Below are 22,911 nucleotides of genomic sequence, written 5' to 3'. Positions count from 1 at the left end.
ATGCATCATGTGCCAATCTCTCATATATCTATCCAGCCTGTAAAGACCATGCCATATCATACCAAAGGCAACAATGATGTCTCCATCACTCCGATCACGAATTATACACTTGTCATCCACAAATCTGACCTCTAGACCTGCTATAGTAATGGCACTAACTACCAATAAGTTCTTCTTGATGTCACGTACAAACAAAGCATTTTTTGAGAGGAATATATAGTCTTACTTTAGTGACAGGTGTCTGCTGTGGCTGACAGGATTCAAACCCGAGTTCCCATCCAGTGAGTCCAATCCCTCTACCACCAGGCTAGATACAATGAATGCTTATTGCTGCATATGTACAATTGCTATGTCTTTTCCCCTCCCCCATTGAGTAGATCCTTCTTGCACTTTGGTACGCACCTGGAGGCAGCATTACAACTTGTGGCTGCAAATATACCAATGGGGGCCTTCAGGGATAAGTTCTGCCCACCCAGAGATGGTGATCAGAACTTGTGGCCATGGCCTCATCACCGACGGGGTATTGAACTCAAGACCACCCCCTTCCGAGCTCTAAACCCACAACGCTGGGCGACATCCCCATTGGGACAATTTTGCCTCTTTGATGGGTTCCTTAAACCCACCTTCCAGTTTTTCAAAAAAAAAGTTTAATTTGTCCTGGGGCAAGTAACCCTAGGCTCCTCCTTTGAACTCCAATGCATTGAATTTGCATGCACAAAGGATCTTTGCAGAAGGAAAAACCATAGTAGCTGCAAGCTTGATTAAAGCACAATGATGAAGCAGCAAACCCACATCCAGTCCTAACAAAATTAGGGGAAATCCGCAGGCTTGAAGCCTCTTTAGTTGCTTCTACTCGCTTGAATTACAAAAAAACTTATTGAATTGGGTGTTTACTCACAAATTTGGTGATTTCGAAGTCATTGGGCGAGTTAGATGCACACCGCCTGCTGCTGTAAGATCACGCGTGGTAAATAATCGGGTAATGTTGGAAGGAGTCACACATGTCATAGCCATCCTCCCACTATGTATGGTATGGCAATGGCACAACTAACAAAAGCAAAGGTCCTCATTTTCATGGCTGGAAAAAGGGGAATCCTTATGATGATGTGATGATGATGATGATGATGAATGAATGAATGAACGAACGAGACACCAAAGCTTAGGGCCTTTACACACAACCCTCGGCCTAAAACGAGGAGATCTAGAGGCCGCCCCCATAACCCTCTACATTTAAGGGTGTGAAGGGGGCAGCCAATTGAAAAGCTGACAAACATGTCAGCCTTTACTTGCTGATCTCATCTAGCTAGTGTAGACAATTTTGAAACCCCCCCTCTACACTCTCTATTGTCCCTCTAACCTGCAATAGCAGGTTGAGCCCCTACGCCTACAAATGTGGCTACAAATGTGGAGGGTTATGGGGGCGGCCTCCTAGTCATCTATCTCGCCCGACCTTCATGGGCAGGGAAAAGTTTGGGAAAGTGGTGCCTCAGCTTATCATCCAGTCGATTGGACTTTGCATGCAAGAGGATTTTATCATGTAGAGATAAATGGTGTAGAATAATGCAATTTAGAAAAATGTATGCATTTTGCTTGATTTATCAATTTAATGAGGAGCCAATGAGAAGTTTATATGTTTCCTCCCAAAAAAAAAAAAAGAACAATGGTGGAAAATCCCTTCGGTCTAACCCTTGTTGGCATAATGTGGCTAGGTATATCTAATGAAAAACTTAGGTTAATCTCCCATATGGGAGAGACCCATCATGACCATGCATGAAACTACCCATCCAACCCCCTACTCATGCAAGGAGTTAGGATCTATGTGTATATCGGCTTGATCGCATGCATTTCACATGTGTCTAGCATCATGGGCTTACTCTCAAACATTTTTTCACTTAAAAAAACTCATCTTTCACGTGCATTTCACTAGCAATCCTACCCCCCTTGCTCTCAAAACTGCCCTCATACACTTACCATGGAACTAAAAAGATCTCCCCTACATATTTACCATTTTGCCTTTCCATGAGCCATTGGCATTCAAACCCCAAGGGTGCTTACAAGTCAAAAATATTTGCATTTGTCTATGGCTTAGTCCACCTCAACATTTGTTTCTAGGTTGGTAATAATATTTTATTTTATTCCATCTAATGACAACTAAGGTGGGGTTTATTTAGAATATTATTAATATACCAACAAAAGTAGTTGGCTAGTTTATTCCATAGTATGTCATCTACTTAAAAAGACTTGAAAGTGGGGTCAATTTAAAAGATTATGACACCTAATCAAGAACATTTGTAGGTGGAGTTAATTTAAAAACTTGCTAATGGGTCAAAATTTAAAAGATTGTGGCACCTAATCATCAAGAATTTGCAAAGGAGTTAATTTTAAAACTTGCTAATGGGTCAACCTCGAAGTGGCTCAATATTTTTCTTAAACTAGTCCATGATTGTAAAGCTCATCCCATCCCACTACAAACTACACTTAAAAATATTTGCATTTGTCTATGGCTTAGTCCACCTCAACATTTGTTTCTAGGTTGGTAATAATATTTTATTTTATTCCATCTAATGACAACTAAGGTGGGGTTTATTTAGAATATTATTAATATACCAACAAAAGTAGTTGGCTAGTTTATTCCATAGTATGTCATCTACTTAAAAAGACTTGAAAGTGGGGTCAATTTAAAAGATTATGACACCTAATCAAGAACATTTGTAGGTGGAGTTAATTTAAAAACTTGCTAATGGGTCAAAATTTAAAAGATTGTGGCACCTAATCAAGAATTTGCAAAAGGAGTTAATTTTAAAACTTGCTAATGGGTCAACCTCGAAGTGGCTCAATATTTTTCTTAAACTAGTCCATGATTGTAAAGCTCATCCCATCCCACTACAAACTACACTTAAGAAATTCTAGTTAGTTTATGTCAACTTGTTACTTAACTTAAATATGGCAAAGCCATACAAACATCACATTTTCTTTTTCAATCAAATGCAATCTCTTCATTAAAACATTATTGTTTATTTGCACAATCTTCATGAATAGAGTCTTTAGCCTTATCAACAACACCCAATTGGCCAATACATAAAAGCACAAAGAAATAAGCACATTTAAGCTCTTCGTGCACATAACACCAACCTATAAGGATGCCCATGTGCTTGGTGTGGTCCCATAAGACAAGTTGGAGTTTACATACCTTGCGATCAACTATGCAAATTTATTTGCTACAAACAAGAGCAATAAAGTTTTGCACTTAATTGGCTCTTCCTCACTTACGTGTTTCTTTTCCACCATCTTTTTATGACTATCACAAGGAAGAATGGGCATTACATTGATGTTGAGTAAACAAATAGGCACAATTGAGGTAGTTTTGTTGTGTAGAGAAAGTGTTGGGAAAGTTCATTATCTAATGGTTGTGGCGATGAGATCTTAAGTTATGTTATGATGGAAGGCCCTCCTAGGAAAATGTTACTTCTTAAAGGCTAGCTTTATTTTCTTCAACACTTTATTTAAGAGGTTAATCTTGAAAACCTAAGATTCTTCTTTTTTTTGTGTATGAAAACCTTGAGATTAATTCAAATTTAGAGGTCAAGGTGGTTGGAAGGTACCATATTATGGTTTTAAAACACAAGGATAAAGGTGGGGTGGGGTTGGGGGGGACCATATACACAAACACAATTGATATTGCTTGGTCCTAATTGAAGAGTTGCTTCATTGAAAGTCATATGCACACTTATGATCCATGATTTAACAAAAATGGAGGTCACCTTCATGGTTTCCTCCCCTTTTTTTAAAAAAAATGTTACACTAGCATGTGAAGTTCATCGATGAGTAGCATGATAGTAATATTTTAATGTATTAAGGATAAATTTCAAGTTGTAGCTCTCTACTCCATGTAATCAAAGAAGTAGAGCTAATTGAGTTTGCAACATCATACAAAATGTGTTGGTGTAGCTCCTAAATGTGTCCTTTTCTGTAGTGCCCCTAATGCCCTTTCTTATAACATCACCTTGTGTGTCCCTCCCTGCAACAACATGCCTTCTCCTATCTATCAACCCCCTTTCCACCACCAACTGGTCCTACCCCTTTCCTTGGTGGCTTTCTCTTCTAACCATGGGAGTCCCTGCTCTTGATCTCCCTTATTTCCTTTTGACCTTAGTGGAGCTTGACAAAATAGATAACCCCTTTAACCATGAAGATTGAAAAGATGCAAACCTAGAGTCTATGTTAAGGACATATAGCTATTTAGAACTAACCTTAAGGGTGTAAGAACCCCAAGATAAGATGTATAACTTACATTAGAAGGTATTATGGGAGTGGGTAGGAGTGAAAAAGGATTCAAGAGAAACTATTGAGCATTCAACCACCAATTCGAGGAGCTACTCATGAGATATGAGCATCTTTATAATAAACCAAGGGACTATCTACATCTCTATAACAAACCAAGGAACTATCTACACCATTTCTAGGAGGAGCTACTGATGAGAAAGGAACTATCTACATCTCTATGCAAACCAAGGGCTCAATAAGATATGTAAACTCATCTTAGTAAGGAATGGAAATCTTACTACAATGATCAACCAAATGCCTACATGGAAAAGGATATTATTTGCCCTATCCCCCTAAAGATGTTGTATCAAAGTAATCATAAACTAGTTAGCATGAAATATTACATTGCCTTGGCCAAGGAAGTTAAAGGAACAACATTCCAGATGTTCAATTTGGGATATTTAATCTTAGGACAGCTTCATTGAGTACCAAAGGAAGTTCAATTTTCATGCAAGCCAATTGTTAAGACCTATTGTCAAATGACAAATATCGCTTTAAAAAAAGGCTAGCAAATCCAAGTGGACTCAAATCAAGATTCTAGCCAAGAGCCCTTATTAGGTCACTTAAAATCTAATACTTCTTGAGTCACTGAAAATCTAGCCAAGAGCCCTTCTTGAGTCATTCATAAAAAAGCTAGCAAATCCAAGTGGACTCAGATCGAGAGTCTAGCCAAGAGCCCTTCTTGAGTCATTCATAAAAAAGCTAGCGAGTCCAAGTGGACTCAGATCAAGAGTCTAGCCAACAACCCTTCTTGAGTCATTCATAAAAAAGCTAGCAAATCCAAGTGGACTCAGATCAAGAGTCTAGCCAACAACCCTTCTTGAGTCACTTAAAAATCTAGTGTATTGATTGCCCTAGGTATTAGAGGTGCAAGTCAACCCTCTTACTTGTCTCAACCCTCTTAGCAAGTCAACCCTCTTACTTGTCTCGACTCTCTTAGCAAGGCAACCCTCTTACTTGTCTCAACCCTCTTAACTAGTCAATCCTCTTACTTGTCTCAGTCCTCAATATTAGTTGCAAGTTAACCCTCTTACTTGTCTCAACCCTCAATATTGAGAAGGTGGATACATCAAAACTTTACCAAGTCCTTAGCAAGGTTGATATAATTCTAAGTCTGGGTCAAAACAATCTTCACAATCCAAGAAGTATCTTCAAGATGATGCACCTTTTATCATGTCCACAATTATCATAATTTATGTTATATTCTAGTAAATATGAAGGTAGATAATTTATTGTATATTAAATAAATAATATTCTATCAAGAATCCAAGGTTCCTTTTATTAAGGAGGATGGGTCACACAATCTTTTTTTAGCAACACCATGATAGCATGGGTCCTTAAACATTTTCCTTGAGTAAACATGAATTTACTTCTATATTGCATGAGGATACACTATATGTGGATCGATCCATGTCAATATATATACACATAATGTATCACTTACATAATGCGAGTTTGTCTAATAAATTCATGCCATATTTCCAATTCCTTTTGATTATTATTTGACTTAAGAAATGTAGAGAAATAAAACTTATTCAACCCATAAGAAAAAATTTAAAACAAAAACATCACACTGGCAATTATTGGAGTGGAGAGAAACATAGCAACACACACACAAATGCAGTAAGCAAGTAGAGATAGAGAGAAGCATAATATCAAAGTATATTTATTGATGAGAATAAGTGAAGTATAAAAGAATTAACACGATAAGGTCACTTACCCACTCACTCATATAAGAGTGTGTTTACACGCTTGGGGGAAAAACCTCTTAAGGTGGGAAAAAGTACCCCAGCCCACTCTTAGCCTACATCCACACATCACTACCATATAAATGGCTACAATCCCCCCTATGGTGATAATCTCAACATGTATATAGGGATCATGAGGCTGATTAATCCCCAAATGGAAATAATCCCAAAGCTTTCCAAAAAGCTTTAAACTTCTCTTGTGAGCCTTTGGAGGAACTGGAACTTCCAACATGTCTTACTGGCTGAAAAGATCCTTAGGATTCTAGTTGGATTGGAAATTTCAAATAAGATCACCACAGCTCAAGCACAGCTTTATCCAACATAAGAACACAATCTCATGACCCTCGAGCTGTGGGATATGTTAGGTCAACCAACACTCACGGTACATCCTGAAAGAATTCCCTTTACACAAGACTTGAACATGCCATGTTTGGGGTACTTTGAACATACAATGTATATTGAAACTAACCCCCTTACTTGCAAGTTTTTTGTGGTTGAGTATGTGTTGGAAGCAAATTTGATCTTGGGGCATAAATAGACTATTGCTACCCAAGCACCAATGTGCTTTGCTCTAGCAATAGAGTCATCATGGTGGTCAACGACAAAAAGTTAACAATACCATACTGCAAGGAAGAGGATCCAACTTTAATGGATTTCTATGATGCTGAACGCAAAAGGTTACAAACCTCTTCCACACAGAAGCCCCTCTACACAATGACGTACCATCTGCATCTACAATCGACTTCGTTAGAGAATCTAATCCTTCAATCCACCAAAGTCAAGGAGGGCCCCAAACCTTCCACATAAATCCAAAGGAAAACTACACCATGACAACAATAATCAAGGTATCTTAATAGTATCAAGATGTGGGTGGCAAAGCAGTTACTTGTAGCTCAAGGCTACTATGAAGGTGCCAATCAAGTTTGGGTGCCTTGACAGTCAAAGCCTCTTCCTCAATGCAGTACTTAGAGGCCAAAGAAAGAGAAAAGTACTCCACAACACCATCCACAAAATCCTATGTGAGTTCCTCAAAGAACTCCACGTAGTCAACAAGTGTGGATACCAAAAAGATTACTGCAAGCACACTACCAAAATACCAAAGCTTGGATCCCCAAGTGCATCACAAAGTCCCCTAATCTTGCACAAAGAAGGAAGCCTCAGCACCAAGCACATCAGCCACCAGTTTATAATGTTCATCAAAGATCAGTGCCTGTGCATGTGCTTCATCAACAAGGATACTATGATCGTGATCCCATCATATGGTTGCCAAAATTGAACAACGTGAAGAAAACCTCACCACCAAAGACTTTAACCCCAACAACACCTAAAGTTCGACAAGAGTGGAGGCCCAAGCAACACCAAGCAAGTCACTCAACCACTCTCGTGTATTCAGCACCTGCACAAGAGCTTGTGTGTTCAGCACCTGCACAAGAGCTTGTGTGTTCAAGCAACCCTAATGGTAACCAACAAGCAGTCTTACGACAACATGTGAGATAAAAATTCAAGAATCAATTCCCACATCTGCAACAGAGACTTATGAGCGCATCAAAGATAAGCTCAAAATGCTCTTGTCACCCCTCTGCATGTGAAGCATAAGTGCAAAAGAACCTGTTACTTGCATGTCATGCTCTAGCTGACCCATATAATCATTTCTAACTGGTGTCAGAACCTGCACTTTCAAGGGTTTAGGACATTTCACGGAATAACCTTTCACGGCCTTAAAAAAAAAACCTTTCACGACCATTTCACGAAATAACCTGCAATCTCACGGAATTCCACTTCACGAAATTCCATCTCACAGAATTACACTTCACGGAATTCCATCTCACGAAAATACATCTCACGGAATTACATCTCACGGAATTCCATCTTACGGCCAAAAAACCTACAATCTCATGGAATTAGGCCATTTCGCGGAATATCTCTTCACGGCCAAAAAACCTGCAATCTCTCGAGTTCAGGTCTCACACGAATGAATAGTCTCAAGGCTTAAAAACCTGCACTTTCATGATTTAAGTCATATCACGTATTAAGCCATCTCACGCATTAACACTTTCATGATGATCTTCAATAGCCATTATATATTTATTAAGTGTATAGCTTAATATTCTTTGGCTATGTTAATGTTACAGCTGCTCCATGAGTATGTATCCATACTCATGCACTAGAGAACATTGCACCAAAGCCTCACCATCGACAAATTCCAGGTACATCTCTGGATGGGGGGGCCATGGTGGGCGAAAGCTTGGTCATTGGTACAACCCATCACTTGGAATTTTTCTTCAAATTACAAATCTCTCCAAATGACAAAACCATCTTCACAAATCAATGATCTTTAATCCTTAGTGAAGATATCTATATTAGCCTTGCAAGTCGACGTAATTCTTTCAATCCTCACCAACAAGTGGCTACTTCAACATAAAGCAGTTCAATTAGAGTCTATATGACTCAATTCTTGTACTTCATGTATATTTGCTTCATAAGAGCACTTAAATATACATAAAACATAAAAATCACATGGACAGAAGATAGCAAGAACATGTCCTACTCAACAACATCTGACAAGAATCCTTCCACATAAAGGGACATCATCACAGGCCAATTTCTTAAAATGATGAATGTCGCTTCAATGAATCAAGTAAGGAACTGAGAATCACTATCTCATTCTGATGATTAAGTCTACATTCCTCAAGATCCTTCCCTCTCTTCCCTCCCATTATTAACATCTCTTAGTATCCCCACTAACATAAATCACATGTAACATTGCTTATGATTGCCAAACACAAAGTGAGCAAAAAGCCCAAAAAAAATGCTTACACAAATATGCAATCATTCGAAAAAAACCCCACTCCCTATCCCGTTAGGAATTCCCAATAAACCACTAATCTTTTCATTCACTAACTAGCTTTTCTTATTCCTTCTGGAGGGACAAAGACCATTGAGCGGTTAATCAACATCAAAGCCATCGACAAAGCTTGTCCATTCTTCCCACACAAAGGTCTTTAACGCGATCACGCGGATGCAATCGCCATCAGGAAGGGGGGGATGTTAACCTAATTCTAGGGTTAACAAGATCTATCGCCATTATCTTATATTAAGGAGTCACGATAGATACACCAAAGGGTCATACACTTAAAATATGAAGCAATAGTGTCCAAAGCTACAACCTAATTCTAGGGTTAACAAGATCTATCGCCATTATCTTATATTAAGGAGTCACGATAGATACACCAAAGGGTCATACACTTAAAATATGAAGCAATAGTGTTCAATGAATCAAGTAAGGAACTGAGAATCACTATCTCATTCTGATGATTAAGTCTACATTCCTCAAGATCCTTCCCTCTCTTCCCTCCCATTATTAACATCTCTTAGTATCCCCACTAACATAAATCACATGTAACATTGCTTATGATTGCCAAACACAAAGTGAGCAAAAAGCCCCAAAAAAAATGCTTACACAAATATGCAATCATTCGAAAAAAACCCCACTCCCTATCCCGTTAGGAATTCCCAATAAACCACTAATCTTTTCATTCACTAACTAGCTTTTCTTATTCCTTCTGGAGGGACAAAGACCATTGAGCGGTTAATCAACATCAAAGCCATCGACAAAGCTTGTCCATTCTTCCCACACAAAGGTCTTTAACGCGATCACGCGGATGCAATCGCCATCAGGAAGGGGGGGATGTTAACCTAATTCTAGGGTTAACAAGATCTATCGCCATTATCTTATATTAAGGAGTCACGATAGATACACCAAAGGGTCATACACTTAAAATATGAAGCAATAGTGTCCAAAGCTACAACTTGGATGGGCGCCCGTAATGGTGTGACGGAGTATTTATGGCGATTCCTACTTCAAGAGCATGTGGTAGCAAGTTAGGATGAAGTCCTAAGTGATGTAATTCATGGATATATTATGAGAGTAGTCATTGTAATAGCATTAGGCCTCTTATGGGCCTAAAGTGCCCGACCGGCCACAGTTTAAGTGAGTATGAACACTTATGGCCATGTATATAAGTGAATATCTCTCATAATACACTATACTCTCCCATTGTGTAATTGAGTCTTGCTCTTGCTAATCTCTCTCCCTAATGCATGCTAGTGAGTGTGTTTGAGTGAAGTGAGGTGAGAGGAGGGACAAGTATCCGTAGTGCAATGCGGTGGTGTGACAACGCTCGCCGCCGAGAGGCGCGGTGGAATTGCTTCGCAAGGAGTTGTAGCGCTTGGAGACCTCCAGGGTTACGAGCTTAGCCATTGGAAATATCCTCACGATAGTTACGGTTCACTAGGTAATCTCTTTTTGGATGTGTTTCAAGGAGGGTTAGGGTGAGCCTTAACAATTGGACTCTTTAAGACCTTCGCTTAGCGCACTCCAAAAATGAACCTTACACGCTTACTTGGCTAAAAATTTAGTTTATTTCGAACCCATTTTCAGTCCATGTTCACTTGATTGTTGTTCTCGAATAAAGTATTGGTTTGGAGTAAGCACTCGGGTAGCAGCAACCCTTACTTGGCCCTACAAGCCTGCTTAAGCAAAGTTGGCATTTTGCTTACAGTAAGAGAATGCGAGTTGAAAAACCCTTCCTCAAAGGTTTTGGAAGTCCTTGTTTAATTCCTGTGTACAAACCAAGCATCTTTCTATGGAATAGAGTTTACCAAGTCTCTAGTTACACTTTGGACTCCGTACGTGCCAAACTTGGTTCAATTCTAACATCATTAGTTAATTACTATTTTTAGTAAATTGGAGGGGACTAGTATGTTAGAGAAATCATAGTCAAAGAGTGTGTTCCAATGTGTACTAGGAACTAGTTTATGAGTCTTTGTGTGAGAGAGTGCCACGTGTCACTTTGGGAGTTATCCCATAAGCATATGGTACTTGAGTGTGTGTGTTCACTCTATAAGAGTGATGTACTTTCTTGTGTATCAAATCAATCAAATCAAGCTATTATCTTGGTCTACATGTAAGTACTTGTTCATTGTTTTCATTTCCTTTCATTTCCATTTCATTATGTTTGCTTCCTTTCCTTCTGCACCTAGAGTTAGCTTGCTCTCTTGCTCCAACATGGTATTAGAGCCATGCTTCTCCATGGGCAACCCTTAGGGGTGAAGACCGACCCACAAATGGAAGTTGGTCTTCCTCCTTTGGTTGTCCATCTCCAATTGGCTCCACATCCATAGCTTCATCCACATTCATAGCTTCATCCATAGCTTTCGCTCTGCTGAGAGTGTAGGTGAAGCACCACATCCATCGTGCCACCAGCTTTGGTCTTTTGTAAGAAGATATTGCCTAGCTAAGCAACATTCCCCATGGCAATAAAAGGAGATCTCTTAGGCTACAGCTTCTGCTGAACGCCTGTGCATTAGGCAACAGCTTCTGTTGAATGCACAGCCTCTGCTGAATGTCTATGAAGTGCATGCACAGCTTCTGCTGAATGTCTGTGAAGTGCACGCACAGCTTCTGCTGACATTTACACAACTAGGCGTCGTCTCCTATTCCAACGCTAACATTGACCGTGCTCCCATTGCAGGAAGTTGTTCGCAAGTCCTTAGCTGCTCATGCCAATCTCATCGCCCCACATTCTTCTCCATCGTAGCTCCCACAGTCCTTGGCATGGACGACAGGATAAGGCATAGCTCTTCCATTCGTTTGGGATAGGGTCCTTATTTCTTCTTATTTCTTTGGCTTCACACTACACCACAAAGAGGGGGGCTTTCACATGAAGCTAAAAACTCCCTACCCATCTGCTGCACCTTCAAGCTTTTGAGCTAAAGTTTTTAGTTCATATCTGAGTCATGACTTCACTATCTTCTAGTACATTGTTCATGGATAAGTTCAAGGGGGAAGGCTTTCCCACATGGCAAACCAAGATGCTATCCGCGAAGGAGTCTGAGAAGTTGTTGAGAACGACACATTTGATGCAATTGATCAGCCCTGCAAAGAAAAATTTGGAAGCAGCAAAATGCAAAAGCCATTGCCCTCATTGGTCTCTACTTGGCAGACTCTCTCATTCATCATGTCGACTTTACATCCCACGACTAAGGAGATGTGGCATCGATTGGATAGCATCTTTGGTAACAAGGTCACTAATTCCAAATTTTTTCTGAAATTGAACTTTCATGAGCTGAAAATGTAAGAGAATGAAGAGCTAAGTGATCATCTCTCCAAATTTAATTCTCTTGTTCAACAATTATCAAGTTTGAAGTGTTCTCCAGAAATGATGAGGACAAGATGGCAATACTAATCAAAAGCATGCAAGGCATTTCTCGCTTTGAGCAGGCCATTGAAGTATTACGCCTGGCCGCTACTACATATGATGACTTGGTTGCTCTTCTCATTGAGAAAGACCGCTAAAACAAGGAAACCACCTGTACATCCTTGACCTCAAGCACTGAAGAGGCGCTTATCTCCGCACCAGCAAATATGGAAAGCCAACAAGAACATCATATGCAGATACTGTAAGCAGAAAGGTCATATTGAAGCCAATTGCTTCAAGAAGAAGGAGAAAGAACAAGAACAACACCATGCTAATCTTATTGCTGAGTGATGAACCACCAGACAAGCTTCCTTAAGATCATGCACTTTCTGCCCATGTCACCCTCGATGAGGATGACAAAGATTATTGTTTCTGATTTCTTCTATGTGTGTATGGGTGCTCTGCCCTTGCATTATGCATAAAATGGATGAAATAAATAGTGTGATGTGTGATGGTCAATAAGGGTCCTTTGCCTTGGGTTGTCCCCCAAAAATGTGTATTATTATTTTACTTTGATATGAAGTATTAACACCCAGTTTAGAGTAAGAGGGGGGTGACAAGTGATGGTTCTCACTTCCGGTCGCAAGCTAACTGAGTAGTCACTGACACACGGGAGGTGTTGGGTCAGTTGGATTGGCTCTTTGCAGTATTGCGGTGGAGGGGGGATCGGTTTACTCCTTGGGTATTGGGTCTCACACTCTCTGCTCTGAGGGGGAATGTTGGAGAAATCATAGTCAAAGAGTGTGTTCCAGTGTGTACTAGTTTATGAGTCTTTGTGTGAGAGAGTGCCACGTGTCACTTTGGGAGTTATCCCATAAGCATATGGTGCTTGAGTGTGTGTGTTCACTCTATAAGAGTGATGTACTTTATTGTGTGTCAAATCAATCAAATCAAGCTATCTTGGTCTACATGTAAGTACTTGTTATGGAGAACATTACCATGGAACCTAGCTACGATTCTCCTATTAAAATTTAAGAAAACAAGGAATACCTAGTCACGCCTAATAGCTATACCATGGTTAACTCCGAGGAGTATACCACTTTGTTAAATATGATTATAGCCACTAAAAAAAGCAAGAACATCAACTCCTTGACTCGGAGAGCTCCACTCTCTTGGCACGCTTGTGGAGGTCCACATATAAAAGACGAATATCCTAACATAGCATATAAGGATGCTCCTACGGTTGTTACTCCTACTCCTTTGGAGGGATGGTGTCTAGGGTGTGGATTAGATCACCTACTTAAGGATTTCCCCTATAAAACACAACAGCCTGCTGGTACTTGCAATCCTTCCCGAGTCAGGAAGTGAAGCCTTGCATAAGGATGATGAAGAATATGCAACGTTGATAGTTCCAGACTCAGAGGAGTTAAACCTCTTTGAAGTTCCCAATGATGGCAATGCCGAAGAAATCCCATTGGGAAATACACAAGGACAAAGTAGAAAACTTGATAAACCCTATTCTTGATCATAAAGATAAGCCAGAGCCTCATGATTTCTGGTTGAATCCTATAAATAGATCTCCTCCAAGATCTAGACTTCCCTCTATCATCAATGCCAATGAACATCTTGAAGGGTCAGTAAAAGGATCTATTTCCATGCTTCCTAATTACTTAGAGAGTGGTGAGAACTCTGAGGATGGGTGTGAAAAAGAAAAAGGATTTTTGCTAGAAACGGCGAGATCTATGAGATTTCCAAGGCTTGCTAGAAAGGTGAGAAATGAAAAACAGCCTAGGACATCTAACATGTTGCAATCCCTCTTGTCAACACCTATCAAGATGATGACATTGGGGGGATTTTTACAAGGCAATCCTACCTTGTGGGGGTCTATACAACATTTGTTAAAGAACAAATGCCCAATTGAGTCCTTGGACATGGAGTCTAAGGGAGAATTTAATATTGAAAGGTATGATAATTATGACCTGATGACCAAGTATTCATGAGGTACCCATCAAACAAACTTGGGGAGTATCAATACTATGAAGAAGGGGAGGATACTAATGCAACCATTACTATTTCCTATAAAGGAATTCAAGTCTTTGCCATCCTTGATAGTGGAGTTGGTGTTAGTATCACAACTAAAGCCTGTTGGATGAGATGGGGTGAACCTCATTTAGAACCTAAAGGTGTATCAGTCAAGATGGCTGATGGCTCTATTGACAAGCCTCTTGGTAAGATCAGTTGCATGACTATGGATACCTATGGTATGCGCTTTTCCTATACATTTGTAAAGATTGATTTCTAGCATCCTACCAATTACAACATAATATTGGGAAGGCCATTTATGAGGCAATTACAAATGATAGATGATTGGGGTATACGAACCATATTTACCTTCGAAAGAATGAACAAATTATTATGGTAGATTTGGTGAGTCATAAAGCCCATCCTATGAGTCGAACTCCTTTGGAGCTGGACTCAGATACTACATCTCATACTAAAAAGTCTACAGAAAGAAGCATATGTATAGTGTGCAAGCATAAGGCTGAAAACTAGAAAGCAGAATCTTTGTTGAAAAAGAAAAGCTCATTGATGAGGGAATAGACATTGGTCTAAGGAAAGTTAAAGTAGGAGTTTTCGAATAACAAAAAGAGATTGCTTCTATTCCGGACCCCACTTATTGTGAGAATTGGATGCAATTGATGGCTACGATAGACGTAGTTCCTAACAAGATGGGAACAAAATTCTTGAATGCCAATAATGAGGAGATATCTCTTTATATGTTGACTGCTTCTTTGCAAGATGGTGATCCTACTGCTTTTTACCTACTTTTGAGACAAGTTGAGATGAGGAAATTTCTTAGTGTATTCATAAAGCTAAGAAGAAGCTTAGAAAAATATGAAAAAGGCAACCCTATACCCCATCAAGAGCTAGAAAATGAAAAGCATTTCCTTCTATATGTTGGGGCCATGGTATCCTTTCACTGAAACCTTAGGTGATGACCTGAACCAGCTCGTTTCAATTCATAAAATAGAGACAACACCTCTTAGTCTAATAGCTAGTTCTGAGTTTGAAGACCAAACTTCATAAAAATTATCTAGGTCTGCTAGAAAGAGAAGGAATAAACTTCTCAAGGAAGTTGGAATAGAAACGAAACGAAAGGCCCAAGAAGAAGAAGAACAATTGGACAAAGATGCAAGATTCTTGATTATTTTAGGAATTATAATTTGGATGAACACTTTGTGCAATGTGAGGAAGCTCGATGAACAAAATGCAAGGGCTCTGAACCACCATTTGAAGGCCCCACCGAGGTTAAGAAAGTGGACATCATAGACCTTGGTGAACATTCCAAACCGGTCTACATCACCACTTGACTGAACAGGAAGAGAAGGATCCCATTGATCTACTCAAGGAATTCAAAGATGTTTTTGCTTGGAAATACTCAGACATGAAAGGGGTTCCTCCTGAATTCTGCAAGCATACTATTCCAATCATGGATGACGCACGACCAGTGCAACAAAGATCTTGTCCTATGAATCCAAATTATTCCAAATTGGTTAGAGAGGAGATTGATAAAAATTGATCAATGCGGATTTTATTTATGATATAGAACACACTGAGTGGGTTTCTCCTATTGTGGTTGTACCTAAAAAGAATGGAAAACACTGAGTGTGTGTTGACATGAAAAAGGTCAATGCTATGACGATTAAGGATCATTATCCTTTACTAACAAGTATTAGAACGAGTGGTAGGAAAAGAAGTCTATAGCTTCTTGGATGGTTTCTCAAGCTATACCAAGGTACAAATAGATCCTACCGATCAGCATTTAAGACATCATTTATCACCCCATGGGGAACTTATGCCTCTAGGGTCATGCCTTTTGGTTTGACCAATGCTCCGGCCACATTCCAAAGACTTATGTGTATGGCTTTTAAGGACTACCTAGAGAAATTTCTTGAAATATTTATGGATGACCTTAGGGTGCAGTCATCTTGGAAGGAGCATTTGAATTGTTTACACAAAGTTTTCCTAAGGTGCAGACTTTATCGAATATCTCTCAACCCTGAAATGTGTCAATTTATGGTCAAACATGGCATAATCCTTGGACATATTGTGTCCAAGAGAGGGATCTCCACCACGGACCACCTCAGTAAGATTAAAGTAATTCTAGAATTACCTCCTCCTACAAATGCCAAAGGAGTACAAAGGTTTAAGGGTCATGTTGGCTATTACTGACGATTTATATTCATGTATGACCATTGTACAAACTATTGATAGTTTTTGTCTAGACCAATGAATGCCAAGAATCCTATGACAAATTGAAGAAGGCACTTGCGTCAGCCCCTATTCTTCAAACTCCTTATTGTTGGGATGTGGTTTTTCACATCCACATTGATGCCTCTACCTATGCTATTGGATGTATACTTGCCCAACTAGGTGAACACAAAATGGATTTCCCTATAAGCTTTGCAAAGCAGACAATTAAATGAGGCTGAGCAAAACTATACAACCACAGAAAGGGAAGGCTTAGGTACGGTTTATGTAGTTAAGAAGTTTAGACACTATTTGTTGGCAAACAAATTTGTGTTCTTTGTAAACCATCAAGCCCTTCTCTATTTGGTTAACAAACCTTGTACCATTAGAAGGATCACTAGGTGGCTATTGATCCTCATGGAATTTGACTTCTCTGTCACTTTGAGGAAAGGATCATCACATGTGCTTCCAAATCATCTATCCAAAGTAACCAATGGTGAACGACCTGTAGGTGTTGATGATGACTTGCTTAATGCATGTCTATTTCAAATAGACATAGTTCTTGAATGAAACTCTGACATTGTGAACTTTTTAACAACTGGACTACCAAAACAAACCCTGAACTTTCTAAAGAACAAGCAAGACGATTGGTAAAGTTGGCAGTGCTGTACCAAATAATTTCTGGACAATTATATCGGTTAGGCAAGGAAGGAGTTCTTCGTAAATGCATGTTGGATTTTGACTATGTAGCTATTCTTGAGGAAGCTCATAATGGACTAGGCGCGGTGGACATTTGCTAACCCTATTTGGTGATTCCTCAAAATTTGTCAACAGATGTGAAAAATGCCAAAGATTTGCCATTACTCATCACGGCAAGGATTATATGCCCTTGTCTGTAGTCTACTCTCTACAAGTCTTCCAAAAGTGGGGAATGGATTTTGTTGGACCTATTAGTCCTACAGCTAAGTCCACGTGAGCAAGGTACATTATAGTAGCTACTTGCTATTGTTCAAAATGGGTGCTACTAGAATGAGTCCCTTCCATTTGGTGTATGGGTTGGAAGCTGTCATGCCTATGGAATATATTGTGCCTTCTTTAAGAGTGGCAATATTAGAAAAGCTTCAAGGCAATGAGATATCCGAAAGGTTGTTCCAACTAGAACACCTTGATGAGACTAGACTTCGTGCAGCCTATGGGTTGTATGTTGAAAAGCTTCGAAGAAAGAAATGGTCTGAGAACCACTTAAGCAAAAAAGAATGGGTTGGAAGCTGTCATGCCTATGGAATATATTGTGCCTTCTTTAAGAGTGGCAATATTAGAAAAGCTTCAAGGCAATGAGATATCCGAAAGGTTGTTCCAACTAGAACACCTTGATGAGACTAGACTTCGTGCAGCCTATGGGTTGTATGTTGAAAAGCTTCGAAGAAAGAAATGGTCTAACAACCACTTAAGCAAAAAAGAATTCAAGGAAGGTGACTTAGTAGTAATTTAAGATGTCAAAAGAAACAAACGAAAATTAAAGATGTTGGGCATGGGTCCATTTAGAATTTGTGAGCTCACTACTTTTGGCTCAGCTAGATTAGAAACCTTATACGGAATACCTTTTGACTCCTATGTAAATGGAATAAAATTGCATAGGTTTTATGGATTACTTTTGCGAAAACCATGCTCACAGTAATCCATGAGCTAAACAAAGGAAAGAAGAGGAGATAGAGAAACAAAAGCTAGCCCGACTAGAAGCTAGAGCTCGTGTTGAGAAGACAAAACAACAATCTAACATGCCATCAATTAAAACAACTAGGGAAATGATGATTATATACCACCAGGATGGTTGTACCTTGTATTCCTTGCCATGAATGAATGGTTTCCTTCATTATGTTTACTTGACACATGAACTAATTTAAGCTTTATGTCTTATGAAACCTGGGCCTAAATTCAACATACCTGAAAAAGGCTCATATGTTCTTTGAAGTGAACATGATCTTGTCCAATACATATTTGATGTACACTTCGTTGATACACCAAATCTTGGACCCATACGGAATAATTAACCATAGTTTCAAACCATGCCAACATCCCATTTGGATGAGTCTTTCACTATTGGTCCGTAGTTACTGGATGAGGAAACTGCTATTTTGGGCTAGTTACAGATCTCCAATGGTTGCAAGATTTCATATCTAGAGTCTACTCATCAAGGGCTATGCACACCTGAAATCTCAAGTACACCGATGTACACCGATGAAGGAATGTTTGAAAATAAGGATTCAACTGGATAATTAAAGGATTATGATCAGTGACACTATGGTTTCATTAAATGATTGTTTTAAAGGTTGTTGAATCTGTGAAAAAGGCAAGTTCATATTGGGTGTGTAAGTGGTGTGACTAGTTTTATGTTTGCATGAATATCTGGCTAGGGGGCCTGGGAACTCTTTTCCATGGTACCCGGGACAAAACCTAACCAAATTCCTAATTGGATCCCATCACTACAGTGGTTGGTGGGTGGTTGGCTAACCCATGGGATAGGCTGTTGGACTGATGGATCCGTAATTCGAGACTCAATTTTTATTTAGTATGATAGATGAGGTAAATCCTGGATAAAAATTGTTCTACGGAAAAGAATCAACGGTTGTGCCTCTCAATGAGGAAAAAAGCGTTGGTCTCTATGATCCAAGTATAATCTTTTCCCTGATCTGACTATGGGACTTATGGGCTCGCTCAGATCAGTTTAGTTAGTTAAGGCTTTTGACTACGTTAGTGAAAAGTTATCCTAGAGGAATCGCCCGTGCTTTCCGAGCAAGGGAAGTTTTTTCGGGTTTGGTTTTGGAAGAACCGATGGATTAGTCTCTTGTTCGGATATTCGTGGGTGAGGCCCCGAGTGTGGGACCCTGCCCTGCACAAGAAGTGCTACTTCCGCTGCTAGCACCCCTAAATTCGGTTGCGCGGTGGGGGACAGGGATCCTACGGCTGGTATCAGAGCAAATTGGCTAATAAGGATCAATCGAGAAGCCAAAAATGTTAAAAATTTATGAAGAAGCAGTAAAGGGTTGTTATTGTGTGATAAAATTCATACAAATTGATATTCAAAGTGAAATTCGTAAATTGGTAATTAGGTCTTCAAATGGAAGTACCGCAATTGTATGGAATCCTTGACTTGCTTGAGGCCTAGACATGATGGAATTTACCTTATAGTTCTAAGGACCATGTGACTACCCATATATAATGAGGGTATAACTACAGCTCTTTATTGGCAGTATATACGAGTAAATCTAAGACTTGAAATTATAAGCATTAATACTATCTAGATGATGAATTCGAATGTGGTTGATATGATTTTAAATTCTGGTTGAGAACTGATGAGTTGATTTAGATTCTGATTGAAAAATGAATATTCTTGAATTTTTGTTGAAATGTAATAAACTAAACAAAACCACAATGAGGATGAATGGGATGAGTCCTTGTGATAATGTTCGTAGCTGGAATGACGTTAATGACTTCAGCAAATCACTATGAGATTAGTGGATTGTGCTGGCAGATTGCTGCTGTTAACACTTGACCCAGTGGATCAAGTTAAGGGGTATCAAATTAAAAATCTGTAAAATTGAAAATTTCCATGAAGGACTGTTCAGATAGAAATTTCGATCTAATGGACCATTATTGTGATAAGGATTGAATGTTACGATCTGAGTGAATTATTATTTGATGATGGGTTTTATATAAGGGATCTTTATCCTAGGATTTTGTTGGGTTCTCCAGACTATAAGAAACCCCAGAATCAATTGGATCTTAAGGAAAAGAGTTCTCCTCTAATTTTGCGAGATGAGGACATCTCGTGTTTTTTAAGTGGGGTAGGATGTAAGATTCCTCCCTCCGGCTTTTGAGGTGTGCAGGTGTAAGAACCTCCCCTTCTGATCTTATAATAATCATTCCCCTCTCTGAAATAAAAGAAAGATCATGTTTTACCCTGTTTTGGTCTAGAGAGAGAAAATATTCTAGAGAGAGATTATTCAGATTTTAGATATTCTTGGATGGAAAAATATCTCTTCTTATCAAAATAAATTTCCCCGAAACAGAAGTTCAAAAAGATTTTCAGAAGGTGCATTAGAAATCAATTATAATCTGTTCAAAAGGCCTTATCCTAAGGGTCCAGATTTTTAAAAAATTTTAAATTAAGGTTATGAGGGGCCAATCAGATTCATCCAAATGTATGGAGGAGATAAATAGAAGAAATAAAGAAACTCCTCCCAAAAATGAGTAAATACTCACATAAGATGAAGAGTTGACTAAGGACAAGGATATTAGTTAAAAAAGAAGAGATATGTAGAGAAATGATGCATTTTGGACACCTCGGTGTGGGGGAATTTCCCTCATGAAGGAGGCACCTATTTCACATGTGTGATTGAGTTTTAAACTCACAAATAATGAGATATTTTCATCTCTCCTCTCTCTTGCTTCAACTAGATCCAAAAAGTAAGCTAAACTGACCAAAAAATGGTCAAAAATTGACCAAACTGATCTGAAAAATTCTAGAATCAGTTTGCTTGGTTAGAGGCTCACTTTTTCCTATAAATGAAGCCTCCCCCTTTGTAAATGGTTAATAGTGTTTTATGTACTGTTACTCTACTTCTCCCCAGAGTCAAAAACTATGAATTTATTAATAATTCATTAGTTTTTGACCATTCCCTCTTCTAAAGAACTGGTGGCCACTCTTGTTGCAAACAAGAGTAGATCCCTCAAACCATCAAGCCAAAGGAAAGCTCCGAGAAATTCATGTAAGTTAGAAATCCTACGTTTTCTTATTCCTTTTAATGGTTTTCTAATTTTTGTTTTGTTTTAAAAGGTAAAATGATGCTATGCCTTGCTGGAAAGGCTTTCCCCCTCTCTTCTTATTAAATCCAGCCTTTCTTTATCCTAGATAAGTAATCTAATTGTTGGAATTAAACTTTTCATATTGTTTCTCTTTTAAAAGTGGAATTTGATTACTTTAGAATGCTTTAAACCATTTGGGGATAATTTTTAAGTAACTTAAGAAAGAATAGGAAAAATTGAAAAATGGTCAGCCATACAAAGGAGGTTATGGCAAAATTTTCTTAAATTTTATGAAATAAGTTTTAGCTTTTATTATTCAAAAAGAGTAATCCCCATCGTTTGTGTATTCTAAAAGTGTTATTTTCATTCTATGTATAGAAAAATGCATAGTAGAAATATTTTTATTATAAAAGTGTTATTTCTATTAAAATTTTAATTTTATGCATAGAAAGATGCATAAAGAAATTTATTTTTATTTCAAAAGAGTTATTCTCATCAATTTTGATTTTATGCATAGAAAGATGCATAAAGAATTTATTTTTATTTCAAAAGAGTTATTCTCATCAATTTTGTTTTTATGTGTAAAAAGATGCATAAAGAATTTATTTTTATTTCAAAAGAGTTATTCTCATCAATTTTGATTTTATGCATAGAAAGATACATAAAAGAGTTATTCTCATTAAAATTGAATTTATGCATAGAAAGATGCATAAAAGATTTATTTTTATTTCGAAAGTGTTATTCTCCTTAAAATTAAATTTATGCATAAATAGATGCATAAATGGATTTTTATAAAAGTGTTATTTCCCACCACTGAAGTTCTTATGCATAAATAGATATGTAAAGAATCTTTATATAAAAAATAAGAACTCTCTTACATTCTATAAATGGATGTGATGAGAATAGAAGTAATGAGAATGAGAGGTAAATAGATATGATGATATGTGATATGAATCAGATAGATGAGAATGAATAGAGAATGGATGAATCAGATAGATGAATCAGATAGATGAGAATGAATAGAGAATGGATGTGATGGGAATAGAAGTGATGAGAATGAGAGGTAAATAGGTGTGATGAGATGGGATGCGAATCATATAGATGGAAATGAATAGAGAATGGATGTGATGAGAATAGATGTGATGAGGAGATGAGAGGTAAATAAATGTGATGAGATGTGATGTGAATCAGATAAATGTGAATGAATGGATGGATGGATGTGGATATATGTGAAGAATAGAAGTGGATGTATGTGAAGAATAGAAGTGGATGTATGTGATAGAATGGATGTGGATGTGTGTATGTGAAAGGATGGATGTGGATGTATGTGAAGAATAGAAGTGGATGTATGTGAAGAATAGAAGTGGATGTATGTGAAAGAATGGATGTGGATGTATGTGAAAGGATAGATGTGATGTGTATGTGATAAGTATGGATGTGGATGTATGTGAAAGGATAGATGTGGATGTGTATGTGATAAGTATGGATGTGGATGTATGTGGGAGAATACATGTGGATGTAAATGTGATGGATATGAACAAGAATTGAGGCGATGAGATGTGATGTAAATTGGATAACTATGA

General features: G+C 38.4%; 1 protein-coding gene across 2 annotated transcripts in view; it reads right to left on the bottom strand.

Moving 5' to 3' along the window:
* LOC147606354 (pfkB-like carbohydrate kinase family protein) overlaps positions 1-1,067 on the bottom strand; it is a 91,112-nt gene extending 90,045 nt beyond the window's left edge. The window contains exon 1 of one of the 2 annotated variants that reach the window (XM_086791703.1): positions 899-1,067. In XM_086791703.1, the coding sequence (XP_086647829.1) occupies positions 899-1,014 (116 nt within the window). In that variant the 5' untranslated portion in view covers positions 1,015-1,067. The remainder of the gene's footprint in view (positions 1-898) is intronic. The other variant, XM_086791702.1, reaches the window with a different exon arrangement.
* Between the last annotated feature and the right edge of the window lie 21,844 nt (positions 1,068-22,911).

This window comes from Cibotium barometz, chromosome 57 (genome assembly GCF_041138505.1).
Source record: "Cibotium barometz isolate CiBa-2024 chromosome 57, ASM4113850v1, whole genome shotgun sequence".
NCBI classification, from domain to species: Eukaryota; Viridiplantae; Streptophyta; class Polypodiopsida; order Cyatheales; family Cibotiaceae; genus Cibotium; species Cibotium barometz.
The sequence above is the reverse complement of the archived record's forward strand: the minus strand, read 5'-3'. Positions and strand labels throughout refer to the sequence as shown.